Here is a 15729-nt window from a genome sequence, read left to right on the forward strand (position 1 = left end):
GGGTGGTGCCAGAGGACTGGAGAATTGGGAATGTTACATACTTGCTCAGAACAGGGTGCAAGGCTAAAGCCAGTTTGACTTCAGTGGTAGGAAAACTTCTGGAAATAACTCGGGACAAAATCAATAGTCACTTAGGCAAATGCAGGATAATTAAGGAAGGCCAGCATGGATTTATTCAGGGAAAGTCATGTTTAACTAACTTGCTGGAGTTTTTTGAGGAGGTAACAGAGAACATGGCAGGTGGTGGCACAGTGGTTAGCACTGCTGCCTCATAGTGCCAGGGACCCGTGTTTGATTCCGGCTTCGGGGGATTGACTGTGCGGAGTCTGCACATTCTCCCTGTGTCTGCGTGGGTTTCCTCCGGGTGCTCTGGTTTCCTCCCACACTCCAAAGGTGTGCAGGTTAGCTGGATTGGCCATATTAAATTGGCCCTTAATGTCCCAAGATGTGCAGGTTAGGGGGATTAGCGGGGTAAATACTTGGGGTTATGGGGAACAGTTCTGGGTGGGATTGCCCTTTAGCGTCAGGGGGATTACAAGGATAGGGCCTGGGTGGGATTGTTGTTGGTGCAGACCCGATGGGCCAAATGGCATCCGTCTGCACTGTAGGGATTTTATGATTCTAACATTGATAAGGCAAACACTGTTGTTGTGGTGTATATGGATTTTCAAAAGGCATTTGATACAGTGCCACACAACAGACTTGTGAGCAAAATTCTAGGTCATGTAATAAAAAGGAAAGTTGCCACTTGGATAAGGAATTGTCTGAGTGACAGGAAACAAGGTGTAGTGATAAATGACTGTTCTTCAGATTGGATGGAGGTTTGTAGTGGAGTTCCCCAGGGGTCAGTGTTGGGACCTTTGCTCTTCCTGATATATATTAATGACCTAGGCTGTGGTTCTCAGGACATTATTTCAAAAGTTGCAGATGATACAATGATTAGAAATGTTGTTAACTGTGATGAGGGTAGTTTTGAACTTCATTCAAAAGGACATAAACATGTTGGACTGGAGAGACAAGTGGCAGGTGAAGTTCAATGCAGAAAATTAGGGGGTGACTCATTTTGGCAGGAAGAATATAAAGAGGCAATATAAAATAAAGGGAGAAAACTCGATTGGAGGACAGAGGGAACTCTGTTAGGTGATAAGTAATTGAAGATGGCAAGGCATGTTGAGAGAGCGGTTATGAAAACAAATGATATCTAAGGCTTTATTAATAGGGGCATTGAGCACAAGAGTAAGGAGGTCATGTTAAACTTCTATAAGACACTAGTTAGGCCTTATCTAGAGGACTGCATCCAGTTCTGAACACTTGAGGAAGGATGTGAAAGCAATAGAAAGAGTACAGAGGATATTCACAATAATGGTTCCAGACATAAAAACTATAATTATGAGGATAGATTGGAGAGGATGGTACTGGTTTCCTTGGAGAACTAAAGTCTGAGTCATTGGGAAAATGTTAGAGTCCATTATAAAGGATGTAATAACAGAGCATTTAGAAATGCATGATATAATCAAGCAAAGTCAGCATGGTTTCATGCAGGGGAAATCATGCCTGACAAATGTATCAGAATTATTTGAGGTGGTAACGAGCAGGATAGATAAAGAGATGTAATATATTTGAATTTCCAAAAAGCATCTGATGAGGCACCACATTAAAAGGCTACTTTATAAGATAAGACTCCATGGGTGTTGGGGGGTACTATATTGGCATGGATAGAGGATTGGCTAACTGATAGAAGACAGAGAGTTAGAATAAGAGGTGTATTTTCAGGATGGCAATCTGTAACTAGTGGAGTGCCACAGGGATCAGTGCTGGGGCCACAATTATTTATAATATGTATTAATGACCTACACAAGGGAAGTGAATGTACTGTTGCCAAGTTTGTGAATGGCACAAAAATAGGTGGGAAGGCAAGTGGTGAGGATGACGCAAAGGGCGGGACCTTGAGCCCACACTCTTTGGCCACGAGATGAGCAGCCAGGTCACTATTTCCAATTATTGCCGCCCCTCACCAGCAATGTAATCAGGTTCATGCCATACTGGGTTAGGCTTGTCTCTGTGGAGTTTAGAAGAGTAAGAGGCAACTTGATTGAAACATGTAAGACCCTGAGGGGTCTCGACAGGGTGATTGTGGAAAGGATTTATGCTGACTGTCTTTTGTGGGAGAATATAGAACTTGGGGTCACTGTATAAAAATAAGGGGCCACCCACTTAGGGCAGAGACAAGGATTTGTTTTCTCTGAGTGAAGTGAGTCTTTGGAATTCTCTTCCTCAAAAGGTACTTGAGTCAGAGTCTTTAATTATCTTTAAGGCAGAGGTAGATTGACTCTGAATAAACAAGAGGGTGAAAGGTTATGGGCTGGAAGGTGAAGTTGTGGTTATAATCAGATCAGCCATGCTCTTATTGAGTGGCAGAGCAGATCCCAGGGGCCAAGTGGCCAACTCCTAATTCGTGCATTCAGATGTACCTTAAATCTGTGCTCCCCTTGTTCTGGATGACTGCATGGTTTGCATTCAAGTGAATCATAGAGTCATAGAAATCATAGAAACCCTACTGTGCGGAAGGAGGCCATTCGGCCCAGCGAGTCTGCACCGACAACAATTCCACCCAGGCCCTATCCCTGTAATCCCACCTATTTACCCCAGTAATCCCTCTGGGACACTAAGGGGCAATTTAGCATGGCCAATGCACTTAATCCACACATCTTTGGAATGTGGGAGGAAACCGGAGCACTCGGAGGAAACCCATGCCGACACGGGGAGAACGTGCAAACTCCACACACTGACCTCCCCCCAAGCTGGGAATCGAACCCAGGTCCCTGGTGCTGTGAGCCAGCAGTGCTAAGCACTGTGCTCACTGAGTCAAGGAAAGCATAAGCTGGTGATCAAGGTTAACTATGATGGATCAAAATTGATTGAAGTACAGTCGGTGCAGAACACTGAATCATAGAATCCCTACAGTACAGAAAGAGGCCATTCGGCCCATCGAGTCTGCACCGACCACAATCCCACCCAGGCCCCACCCCCATATCCCTACATATTTTACCCACTAATCCCTCTAACCTACACATCTCAGGACACTAAGGGGCAATATTAGCACGGCCAATCAACCTAACCCGCACATCTTTGGACTGTGGGAGGAAACCGGAGCACCCGGAGGAAACCCACACAGACACGAGGAGAATGTGCAAACTCCACACAGACAGTGACCCAAGCTGGGAATCTGAGTCCATTACATGTCCTGGAAGCTTTATTTTAAGACACTAGTTTGCCTTTTAAAATTCATCATACAGTTTTCAACTGAAATACATTATTTCCCAAAACACTCGACCTCCTTACCTCCCATATTGGGTCATTGGCAAATTGGTATAGGTTGTTCAAAGCCAAACCTGTGATCACCTTACCATGATTTACTGCATCCCTTCAGTTTTGAACGTCTCTTGCACTATCTGCATTGGCCCTTCACTCAGACGTAACACCTGAAAAATTCCCACTCCTCCAGTTGTCACACTTGGGCACAGATATCGTTAAGATACTACTTTGTGTTGGAAAGAAAATTCTACATGATGAAATCACAAGCAAACTGATAAATTAGGATGTTATCTTCAAAACAAAAGGAGATTTTCATTTTTAATTAAATTGTTAATATTCTTTAACTCTTTCTTTTCCTCCTAGAATCCAATTATCAGAATGAGTTAAGGTAAATACGCACACGCATTAGTTCTTTTACGGTATTGTATGTTTACTCATAAAGCGGTCAAAATTCTTTTAAAATGTTTCACCTTCCTGATTGTCCAGTATCTTGTTCAACGATAGGGTCCAGATTCTGTGCTTAGTTTGATGGTCTTAGCCAGGATGTCAGTAGATAGCCTATTACCAAAGGTATGCAGGTTAGGTGCACTGGCCATGCTAAATTGACCCTTAGTGTCAGGGGGACTAGCTAGGGTAAATGTGTTGGGTTATGGGAATAGGGCCTGGGTGGGATTGTGGTCAGTGCAACTCGATGGGCTGAATGGCCTCCTTCTGCACTGTAGGGATTCTATGATTCTACTGATATCAGCTAGGCAGGAGAAAATTCACTCAGTGTTCCTGATCCCCATCGCTGTGCAGTAACTCCTGTTGGAAGGGGCACAAGTGAATGTCAGGTAGGAATAGGTTCAGGCTCAACTGCAAGCTGCGGCCCATTAAAACTTACTCTATGTAGACTGGTCAATGAAAATGGGCAGTTGGGAAAGTTACTGGGTGGAAACCATTATTTTTTTACACTGAACCCCAGAATAAATCAACACTATTGGGAAAGAAGGGGAGAACATTAGGGAAAAAAGGAACTATTCAACATAAATTCAAAAATAAGAAGAAATTGTCACTTGACATCGTACAATCTTGCCTTCAGACCCCGACAGAAATCTGCTGAAAATCTTGGGGTGGGGGGAGGAGTGGGATTTTCCAGCTCCGTCAGAGGGTCTGTGGGAATCCCAATGCCCCACTGAATGGGGCGTCAGCCAAAGATTGTGATTCCCGCCAGATGTCAATGCAATCGGGATTCACCTGACTCGCCCTGTCAGCCCCGAAAATTATGCAAACCCACTAATTGTAATACAGTTGGCAGGGTGGACCCCCTCGGGGTCCAAGGCGCCAGGCCAGGGTGTCAGTGCCAGGGTTGCCAGATGGCAGTGCACCGTTGGCACAGAGGAGAATCTCATCTGATAGACACTGCCAACACCAGCGGGAAACACTTGGTTTTCCTGCTGGTGTGGGTGCTTAGTCCCAATTCGGCAGAATCATGACCCTTTGTGTTTTGGTAGCTAAATATCCCAAGACATTTTCCACAATGAAATCTAGTTGAATGAGTAACTTTTGTCTTGAAAGAAAATGGAACATCAATCAAGTCCCACAAACATGAATGGGATAAATGGTCAGCTCATACTGCTACTGTTGCATTAATTGAGGGATGAATGTTGGCCCAGGAGATCACTGTGTACCCCTTCGAATGGTGTCATGGAGTCACTGCTGTCCACTGGATTAACTACCAGAACAGAGCTCCCTCCTCTTGTTAGTTGCTTTATTGTCCATCACCACTCACAACTGAATGTGACAGGTCTACAAAGCTTTGAGCTGGTCTATTGATTATGGGATTGCTTCTGCTGGTTAGCTTTCATTTGCTCATGTTGTAGCCTCACCCAAGCATTCTGGGTGAACTCTGGTTTTTGGAAATCAAGTAAAAAGAATTCTCTGCAATTAAGGTTGTAATAGGAGCATCAATGCTGAAATGTGTAATTAAGAAAAAACAAAAAACTTGGCAGTGATCAACCTGAACAAAAGTGTTAGCTTGCTTCAGTTGGCAGTGTTCTCAGAGGTGTGGGTTCTAACCTCACTTCAATCTAGAAGGGGATGACCAAAAAACACAGGTCTTTAAAATTATGTAGGCGTTGAGAGAATGTTTCCAATTTTAGGGGAGGCTAAAACAAGGAGTCATTATTATAAGGTAGCATTAACCACTGTGTCACCATGGGCGGCACAGTGGTTAGCACTGCTGCCTCAAAACTCCAGGGACCCGGGTTCGATTCTGGCCTTGGGTTACTGTCTGTGTGGAGTCTGCACGTTCTCCCCGTGTCTGCGTAGGTTTCCTCTGGGTGCCCCAGTTTCCTCCCACAGTCTGAAAGATGTGCAGGTTAGGTGGATTAGCCATGCTAAATTGCCCCTTAGTACCCCAAGATGTGTAGGTTAGGGGGATTAGTGGGGTGATTATGTAGGGTTACTTGGCTAGGGTCTGGGTGGGATGCTCCGTTGGAGAGTCGATGCAGACCCAATGGGCTGAATGGTCTGCTTCTGCACAGTAGGGATTCTGAGTAAGTCAAATAGGGAATTCAGGAGAAACTTCTTCACATCAAGAGCAGTGAGAATGTGGAATTTATTATCCCAGGCAGTAGTTGAGATGAATTATAGAGCTGTATTTAAGTAGATAGGCACCTGAGGGAGAGATTGAAGTAGGATGGAAGGAGGCTCGTGTGCAGCGTAAACACTGGCATAGGCCAGTTGGGCCCACTTCTGGCTTCATATTCCAAATAACTGTGTAATTAATTCATTGCAAAAAAGATGGATTGGGTGCCTGTTCCCGCTTGTGGTATTGTGCAGAAATTCTTCCAATGTCTTTCAACTCAGCGGGCCATCCTCACTCGGCCTACAATTTTGATGTGGGGACAATCTGTTCTCTTCCACCACTGAACAAACAATAGCCTGTTACTCACTCCCAGCCATTCGACCAGCTCAGTAGCACTATGTAGATTTTTCATTTGTATATAACCTGCTACATTTTCACCTTTGCTTGTCACTCTAAAGAAAAATATCGAGGAGGAAATCTCTTGAGGGGACTGGGAATGATCCGAAAGACTCCGGTCTGGCGAACTTCGGAATGTCCACTGACAGTGTGAATGATTACCAACTTTCCCCAAGTAGGTGTTCAGATGCGTGTCCGTCTACATTAACATATAGAAATCTCTTTGTGTCCCTCCGCAATCTCCTACATTGTTTTTGGGCGTTTTTGCATTGCCGCTAATTGGGTGTAGCCATTCAATTCCAATTTAGATAGATATCTTTAAACGCATTAGTGCCAAATCACTTTGCGAGGCAAAAAATGGGCGCCACCTCCTCACTCAGGGGTGGTGGACACTGGAAGGTGGGTGATGAAGCGTGTAAAAATGTTGCTCTCAATGTGTCCAGCAAATGGAGCCTTATCGAGGTAGTAAGGCCATTATTTACTTCGCAAGTGTCATGTGAGAGGCAGAGAATCTACAAGTTGGGTGATGAACAGAACAGAGATAAATCATCATCATGTGTGCTTTGCTCGAAGACAGGTCCTTATTCATAGTGGACTTCCAGGGTGGAATGCTCCCTCCTGCCTTACGTCCCGTGACAAGATTAGAAAGTCTGGAGCTTTGCCTGTGTAGAATGGGGAGAGCTTTTACGCACAATTGTGTGTTGCCCACCTCATTAATTACGCTTCTGCACGGTTCGCATCCATGTCTCGTCGCGGGGTGGACAAAGTCAGAGGCCCCGTTGTTTTGTCTGGGCATCATATTTAAAAGGCACTCAGACAGGCCTCAATGAATGGCGCCAGGGCTCTGTGAGGAGGATGAGCGGGAGAAGGCAATAAGTCACGACTCCCCACTTCAGCAATGCATCTCTGGAGCATCAGGAAAGGTGGAACATCCTCTTCTGCAGGACGGCCACAGGAGGCCCACCCGACTGACCACTCCGGCAGTAGAGGGGTTGGCCGGGGTAATCGGCACCCGCAGGGTCCAGAGGAGGACCACCCTACGCAGCAGGAAATGGATGAATGATCTCAGCAGTGCTGTAAGGGTAAGTGTACCTTTTACCCTCCAAACTCACATCACCACTCATTTTGTCTTCCTGTCATGGGCCGTGGGTGTCACTGGCTAGGCTAGAGCTGGCAGGGGAGGTTCGTGACCGGGTCAGTGCCAATGGTGAGGTCAGCTTCCCCCAAACCTCGACTGAGAAACCATGCAAAATCCAGAAAACCTCGGAAAATTAAGGTGATTGATGAGTGCCATGTTCGACCAGCAAAGACCAGCATTATTCTCTCCATTCTAGGTGCCAGCAGGAGGCGGGTGGGAGAAGCCCTCTCACCTGGACTCAGCCCCGGTCCATAGGAGAGCCTGGAGGAGGACAAGGACAATAACTTCACACATGTACAGTTATCACAGCATTCACCTGCACCTCCACCAGCCCAGAGACCTACACCTCGATGGGTCATAGTCTAGGCTTGGGCTCACACTCTGGTGGTCACTTCACAGACGCATGTCCACAGCAGGAGGAGGCAGTGACGGCCTAAGTCCCTGGCACTCAGGGGACTGCTGGAGAACAGGCCTCTGCTAAGTCAGAACTAGGCGATGAACCACTGGAAGTAGTCATGGAGAAGATGCTGGATTATCAAAGAGAGTAAGAAGCCTCACAACACCAGGTTAAAGCCCAACAGGTTTATTTGGTAGGACTTTAACCTGGTTGACTTTAATCTGGTGTTGTGAGACTTCTGACTGTGCTTAACCCAGTCCAACGCCGGCATCTCCACATCATGGTTATCAAAGAGACACAGGGCAGATAGGTCAGAGGCCCTCAGAGGCAGAAGAGTCAGTTCACATTCTCTTCGATATCATGACTCTGATATGCAAGCACGTTGAAGTCTCTACGGGAAGATGGCAGATGCCACGGAGAAGCGAAATGTACAGTTTGTGCTGGAGAAACGTTCAGGCTTGCACTCTGTCACTCTAGCTATGGGTGAACTTCTGCAGTGTCTTGTTAAGAGCCTTGACCTCCCTCCAGGTACACGTTCGCCTCAGGGAATCGGGGAAGGGCCCTTGGGCACCCTAAAAAAAGGAGGAGCATCAGACAGATACCTGGGGGGCATCCATCCAGGGCCTTCGAAGGGTGTCTAGGTGTTCTCAATCCCCTCTGTCTGTGAACCCCCATTAACTCTTTTAAGTTTTCAATAACTCCCTTCAATGTCCGAGCCAACCAGCACTGATATTCTTCTCCTCTTTCTTTTCCTTCAACCTTCCCTCCTTAATGCCTCTTCCAAGCCCACTTCCTCTTAAAATGTGCCTCCCAGTCGCTCTGCCTTTTCCGATTTGTGACCAGGAAATGTTTCTGTTCCATTCACACTCCTCCGCACTTCACCATCTGTTATTTTTTCTGTTCAGCCAATCTCCTCCAGACCCCCCCCCCATTTCAAAGCTATTTATCAAGTTACATAGGAACATAGGAATTAGGGCGGGGAGTGGGCAATTTAGCCCTTTAATGCTGCTCTGCCATTTAACATAATCATGGCTGATCTTATCCTGGTCTCAGCTCCACTTTCCTGCCTGCTCCCCATTGCCCTTTATTCCAGTTTTTCATCAGAAACATTTACACCTCTTTCTTGACTCTGTTGAGTGATTCTGCCATTGGTTTCCTCTTTCTGTAGGGCAAAAGTCTCACAAACAATACTCCAATCACGTTCTTTACAAGTCATTTTTTGAGTTGTTTTATTCTCCTCTCTGGATAGTGCTGTCGCTTCTTACCAAAGATGGCCATTCCCATTGTTACCCTTGTTCTTATTTCTTTGTTGCAACTTGCATCTGCAGAAATACTTGAATCCTTGCAGCTGTTCTAATTCCTTTCCTTTTATGAACATACAAACATTTCTTGGCGATTTTGAGATATGCGTCACTTGATTTTTGTCCATGTTCACTTTCATTCCAAAGTTCATGTCTGCTGTTATTGAGCGATGTACCAGTTTCCTGTAACCCTCCTCCTATGCTTGCTACAACTGCTTGAGGGCGGAACGGTGGCACAGTGGTTAACACTGCTGCCTCACAGCACCAGGGACCCAGGTTTAATTCCTGGCTTGGGTCACTGTCTGTGTGGAGCTTGCACGTTCTCTCCCATGTCTGCGTGGGTTTCCTCCGGTTTCCTCCCACAGTCCAAAGATGTGCGGGTTAGGTTGATTGGTCAAGCTAAATTGGCCCTAGTTTCAGGGGGGATTGGCAGGGTAAATATGTGGTATATGGGGATTGGGCCTGGGTGGGATTGTGGTCGCACTTGATGGGCTGAATGGCCTCCTTCTGCGCTGTAGGATTCTATGATTCTTTGTCATCTCCAAAGTCCCAACCCACTGCCTCCCAAAGCAATCTGAACATTTTCTGTCTTCATTAGTCTCTGTGATCATTTCTTTTGCATGGATATCGAAGTGGACTGGGGCTAAATGATGCTCTTGTCAAACTCCTCTTCTGAATGCAAGTGGTTCTGACTCCCCACGGTTGCTGTTTGTCCCATGTACAGATTTCTTATGAGTCCTCTATCTCTCCAGGTTGCACGGAAGATCCCGCCATGATCCCTGTCCATTCTCTCAACTGCATTCACGCAATAATCTTATAACACCAATTGCTTCTCTTGTCCCGCTTTCTCCCTGGAATTCCCAACTAATCACCATTATAGGGGGCACAATGGCACAGTGGTTAACACTGCTGCCTCTCGGCACCAGGGATCCGGGTTCGATTCCTAGCTTGTGTCACTGTCTGTGTGGAGTCTGCACGTTCTCCCCGTGTCTGCGTGAATTTCCTCTGGGTGCTCTGGTTTCCTCCCACAGTCCAAAGATGTGCAGGTAAGGCAGATTGGCCATGCTAAATTGCCTTTTACTGTCAAGGGGACTAGCTAGGATAAATACATGGGGTTATGGTGATAGGGCCTAGGTGGGATTGTGGTTGGTGCAGACTCGATGGGCCGAATGGCCTCCTTCTGCACTCAATGATTCTATAATTCTACCTCCCATGTAGTGCCTTCCCATCCTTTGTTTTAACTCCCAACACAACCTTCGATGGATGGATAATCCGATTAAGTGTGCAAAAGTCAGAACAACAGCATGCCTTTGGCTTCTTTCTTTGGGTGATCATTATTGAACGGGACTTGTGATCACAAAGACATGGTTTTGGCATCGTGAAAGAAGATGATATACCTGGAAGATGCTTGCCAATGCAGGGAAATTTCAACTGCACTATTTAATGATGGAACGAAGATGTGTGAACAGTGCCAAGAACCCAAAGGCCCAGCCTGGAGCCGACACAGACTGCGATCATATTCTTGGGAAAAGGGAAAAAGTTGGAGAAGGTGGAATATGCAGAAAATGCGTGGAACCCAGAACGGCTGCAAGATATAGATGAAGAATTTTGTAAATGAAGTGAACAAAGCAATAGCTGGAAAAGATAATGATAAAGGCCGGAATTCTCTGGCCGTTCATGCTGGCGGGATTCTCCAGTCCCGCTGGCATTGGACCCCCATCCGCAGGTTTCCCACCAGCATGGGGGAGCATCAATAGGAATTCCCATTGACAGCGGTGGGACCAGAGAATCCCACCGCTAACAAACAACGCGCCACCTCCCACCGGTGGGAAACATGTGGCTGGGAGGCTGGAGAACCTCACCCATTTACTGCAATCTAGAAGGAATGATGACAAAGGCAGTGACGTTAGGGTAAGCCTTTATAAATCACTGATTAGGCCTCAGCTGAAGGATTGTGTCCAACTTTGGGTGAGCGAATTTTAAGAAAGATGTCAAGAAGAGATGGTGCGCAGGAGGTTATTTAGAATGGTACTAGAAATGCTAGATTTCAGATATCTGGAGAGATAGAGGCGCTGGGGATGCTCTCCTGAACAACAGAGACATTAAGGAGGATTCAGTACAAGTATTCACATCCATGAGGAGGTGTGACAGAGTGAACAGGGAGAGACTGTTTCTCCTGATAGAAGAGAAAAGAATCAGAAGTGAGAATATTTTTATGCAGCAAGTTGTTATTGTCCTGAATGCACTGCATGAAAAGGTTCAGTAATATCGGAATAAAGGGACTTGGATATATTGGTAAAGTGGGCAGCACGATGGCAGAGTGGTGAGCATTACTGCCTCACAGCGCCAGGGACCCAGGTTCAATTCCCGGCTTGGGTCACTGTCTCTGCAGAGTCTGCACATTCTCCCCATGTCTACGTGGGTTTCCTCCCACTATCCAAAAGATGCACTGGTTGGGTGCATTGGCCATGCTAAATTCTCCCTCAGTGTACGCGAACAGGCACCGGAGTGTGGTGAGTAGAGGACTTTCACAGTAACTTCATTGCAGTGTTAATGTAAGCCTACCTGCGACACTAATAAATAACCTTTGAAGAGTAAGGACAGGGCAATGGGATTAATTGAATAGATCTTTCCAAGTGCTAGCAGAGACAGGATGGGCCAAATGGAACCCTTCTGTACTGTGTCATTTTATGCTTCTATAAAAGGGTAGCCTACAGGCAAATTAACAGTACAAAGGTTGTTAGAGGAGTGGTGGAACTGATGAGGAATTAGGTTGCCGGGAGACTGGAGATAAAAACAGGAGGAAGTACTGGGAAGGCTGCAAGTATTAAAGTAGATAAGCCCGGATGGAGGTTGCTGAATTAAAATAGAATAGAAATTGCAGAGATCCTGGCCACAGCCTTCTGATCCTCCTGAGATGCAGGGCTGGTGCCAAAGGATTGCAAATGTTACATCCTTGTTCAAAAAAGGGGAACAGCATAAATCTGGAAATCACAGGCCAGAGTGTTTATCATCAGTGCTGGGAAATGGGAACAGTAATTGAGGGGAAAGTTACCAATCACTTGGACAAGCCTGGGTTAATAAATGAGATGATGTGGAGATGCCGGCGTTGGACTGGGGTAAACACAGTAAGAAGTTTAACAACACCAGGTTAAAGCCCAACAGGTTTATTTGGTAGCAAAAGCCACACAAGCTTTCGAGGCTCTAAGCCCCTTCTTCAGGTGAGTCACTCACCTGAAGAAGGGGCTTAGAGCCTCGAAAGCTTGTGTGGCTTTTGCTACCAAATAAACCTGTTGGACTTTAACCTGGTGTTGTTAAACTTCTTACTTAATAAATGAGAGGCAGCAACACATTCCTCAAGGGCAAAATCATTCCTGACTGAGTCGTCTGATGAGGGAACAGTGATGTGGAAATCTGGAAATCACAGTGACTCTGTCTACGCTTCCCATTGCCTCGGCAAAGCAGCCAGCATAATTAAGGACCCCACGCACCCCGGACATTCTCTCTTCCACCTTCTTCCCTCCGGGAAATGAAACAAAAGTCTGAGGTCACGTACCAACCGACACAAGAACAGCTTCTTCCCTGCTGCCATCAGACCTACCTCGCATGAAGTTGATCTTTCTCTGCACCCTAGCTATGACTGTAACACTACATTCTGCACTCTCTCCTTTCCTTCTCTATGAACGGTATGCTTTGTCTGTATAGTGCGCAAGAAACAATACGTTTCACTGTATGCTAATACATGTGACAATAATAAATCAAATCAAAGAGTGTTTAACACCTGTGCTGGGGAATGGAAACAATAATTGAGGGGAAAGTTACCAGCCACTTGGACAAACCTCGCTTGATAAATCAGAGCCAGCAACACATTCCTCAAGGACAAAATCATTCCTGACTGAATCTACTGATGAGGTAACAGTGAGGTGGGGAGAGGGCAGTGCTGGCATTGTGTACATAGTCTTTCATAATTTGTTTGATAAAGTACAACAGACTGGGCTTGTTGGCAAAATTGAACCCATGGGACAAAAAAGGCAGTAGCAGCATATGGCTACGAGACACAAAACAGAGAACTGTGATGAAAGGCAGTGTTTTGAACTGGAGGGTGGCATATGGAATGCTTCAACCTTCAGTGCTAGGACCATTACCGATTTTCAGGGATATTAATGAGTTAGACCCAGAGCACAATTCCAAAATGTGCAACAAAGCTTGGAAGTGTAGTAAAAACTGAGGTAGATAGTAACAGACTTCAAGAGGATATCGGCAGGCTAGTGGAATGGGTGGACGCATGGTAGATGAGATTCAATCCCACAAAGTATGAGGTAGAAAGAATGAGGAGAGATAATAATGGTTAGCGCTGCTGCCTTACAGCGCCAGGGACCCGGGTTCAATTCCGGCCTGGGTTGACTGTGTGGAGTTTGCCCGTTCTCCCCGTGTCTGCGTGGGTTTCCTCTGGGTGCTCCGGTTTCCTCCCGCAGTCCAAGGATGTGTGGGTTGGGTGTATTGGCCATGCTAAATTGACCCTTAGTGTCGGGGGATTAGCAGTGTAAATATGTGGGGTTATGGGGATAAGGCCTGGGTGGGATTGTTGTTGGTGCAGACTCGATGGGCCAAATGACCTAATTTCTGTACTGTAGGGATTCTAGATTCTAATAAATGGGACAATTTTAAAACGGGTACAGGGGCGTTTGTGTACAAGTCTTTGAAGGTGACAGAACAGGCAACAAGGCAATTAACACAGAATAATGGACTTTCTGAATAATGGCATACAGGGCAGAAGTCTAGTTTGACCTCAGTTAGCATGGCGACTATTATTGAGCACTACAAAGGAGGAACACAAATGCTTTCTAAAGGGTACAGAAGAGATTTACTTGAATCTTTTCAGGGATAGGTGATTTAATGGAAACACTGAACAAAGTCGGGGTGGTTCTCTTTAGAGCAGAGAAGGCCAACAAGAGATTTGATGTAAGTGGTTAAAATTATGAAGATAAATTAAATGAGAAAAAGGGGCAGGATTCTCCAATCTTTTCCATGCTCAGAGGGTAGTGAGTGTCTGGAACAAGCTGCCAGAGGCAGTACTAGAGGTGGGTACAATTTTGTCTTTTAAAAACCAGTTACATGGGTAAGATGTGTACAGAGGGATATGGGCCAAATGCGGGCAATTGGGACTAGCTTAGTGGTAGAAACTGGGTGGCATGGGCAAGTTGGGCCGAAGGGCCTGTATCCATGCTGCAAACCTCTATGATTCTATGACCTGCCCCACTGTCAGCCAAAACTCCATTCACTGCAGGGGGACTGGTGAATCCCAGCCATGGACAAGGTCGGAGGTTTCCAGCCAAACTGTTTGCAATGGTTGAAGGTTTGATAACCAGGGGACAGATTCAAGGAGACATAAGGGAAATCGTTTTGATGCAAGGATTGATTAAGATTTGGAATGCACTGCCTGGTGGGATGGTACGCACACACACATTCAATATTAGCATTCAAAAGAGAATTAGATAAACGTTTGAAGGAGGAAAAAATGCAGGGATTTGGGGAAAGAGTAGGGTGGTGGGGCTAACTAATAAATAAACTTAAAAAAACTTAAACTTAACTGGATTCCCCTTCGAAAGAGCTGGCACAGACTCAATGGGCCGAGTGGCCTCTTTCTGTGTTGTACTATTCTATGATTCCAAGATTGCCTTCAATTTTATGGGAACCTGGCTCCATACACACACACACATGTACACACACGTACACACACAACAGACTGCTGTCAAAGTTCTACTTGGCACAAGGTGAGGAGTGATTTGTCTTCCTGCACTCACAACAACATTACAGAACGCTGGATAGAAACAGTTTAAAGAAGTAAAAGAAAAATGGTAAATAACAAAACTATTGTATATTTACAATGAAAATGCAAATGTTGTAGCAATCAGTGACATAGAGTCAGTGATCCTCAAAATTTATCTCTGAACTGGACCACAGAGTGAAAAAGCATGCTGTTTATTAAAATTGCTTTTGAACATGTAGTAATGCTAGCTAATTTTATATCACTCATGGTACTCTTTCTTTGACAGGACCTTCACCTCACCAGGTAGACTCAAGGTCTTGGAAAAAGAGCAATGATACCTTGGAGGTAAGCACAGCAGATGTGGTTAACACTGATATTCCAAACAAGGAAAATTATTTTGTGCATAAGGACTCAACCAAAGTAAAAGTAAAAGTTGATTTATTAGTCACAAGTAAGGCTTACATTAACACTGCAATGGAGTTACTGTGAAAACCCCCTAGTCGCCACACTCCAGGGCCTGTTTGAGTCACTGCACCTAACCAGCACGTCCTTCAGACTGTGGGAGGAAACCAGAGGAAACCTGAAGGAAACCCACGCAGACACGGGGAGAATGTGCAGACTCCACACAGACAATGGCCCAAGCCGGGAATTGCACCCGGGTCCCTGGCCCTGTGAGGCAGCACTGCTAATCACTGTGCCACCGTGCCACTGTGTATTCCTATTTCAGCTACAAAAATTGAATTATAACTTAATAAACAATGGCATTTTTATTTCGAAATGTGGACTAACAGGTCTTGACACAGCGAATCCCACTTAGTTGAGAGTTAAGTTTTTTAAAATTGT

The 15729-nt window shown here is 45.6% G+C and overlaps 1 protein-coding gene across 2 annotated transcripts in view; it reads left to right on the forward strand.

The window, feature by feature from the left end:
- LOC144506628 (immunoglobulin superfamily member 5-like) overlaps positions 1 to 15729 on the forward strand; it is a 79933-nt gene that overhangs the window by 30940 nt on the left and 33264 nt on the right. For both annotated transcript variants that reach the window (XM_078232994.1, XM_078232993.1), the window contains 3 exons: positions 3679 to 3703; positions 6343 to 6455; positions 15173 to 15231. In XM_078232994.1, coding sequence (XP_078089120.1) covers positions 3679 to 3703; positions 6343 to 6455; positions 15173 to 15231 — 197 coding nt within the window. The remainder of the gene's footprint in view (positions 1 to 3678; positions 3704 to 6342; positions 6456 to 15172; positions 15232 to 15729) is intronic.

Source organism: Mustelus asterias, chromosome 17 (genome assembly GCF_964213995.1).
Source record: "Mustelus asterias chromosome 17, sMusAst1.hap1.1, whole genome shotgun sequence".
Lineage (NCBI taxonomy): Eukaryota > Metazoa > Chordata > Chondrichthyes > Carcharhiniformes > Triakidae > Mustelus > Mustelus asterias.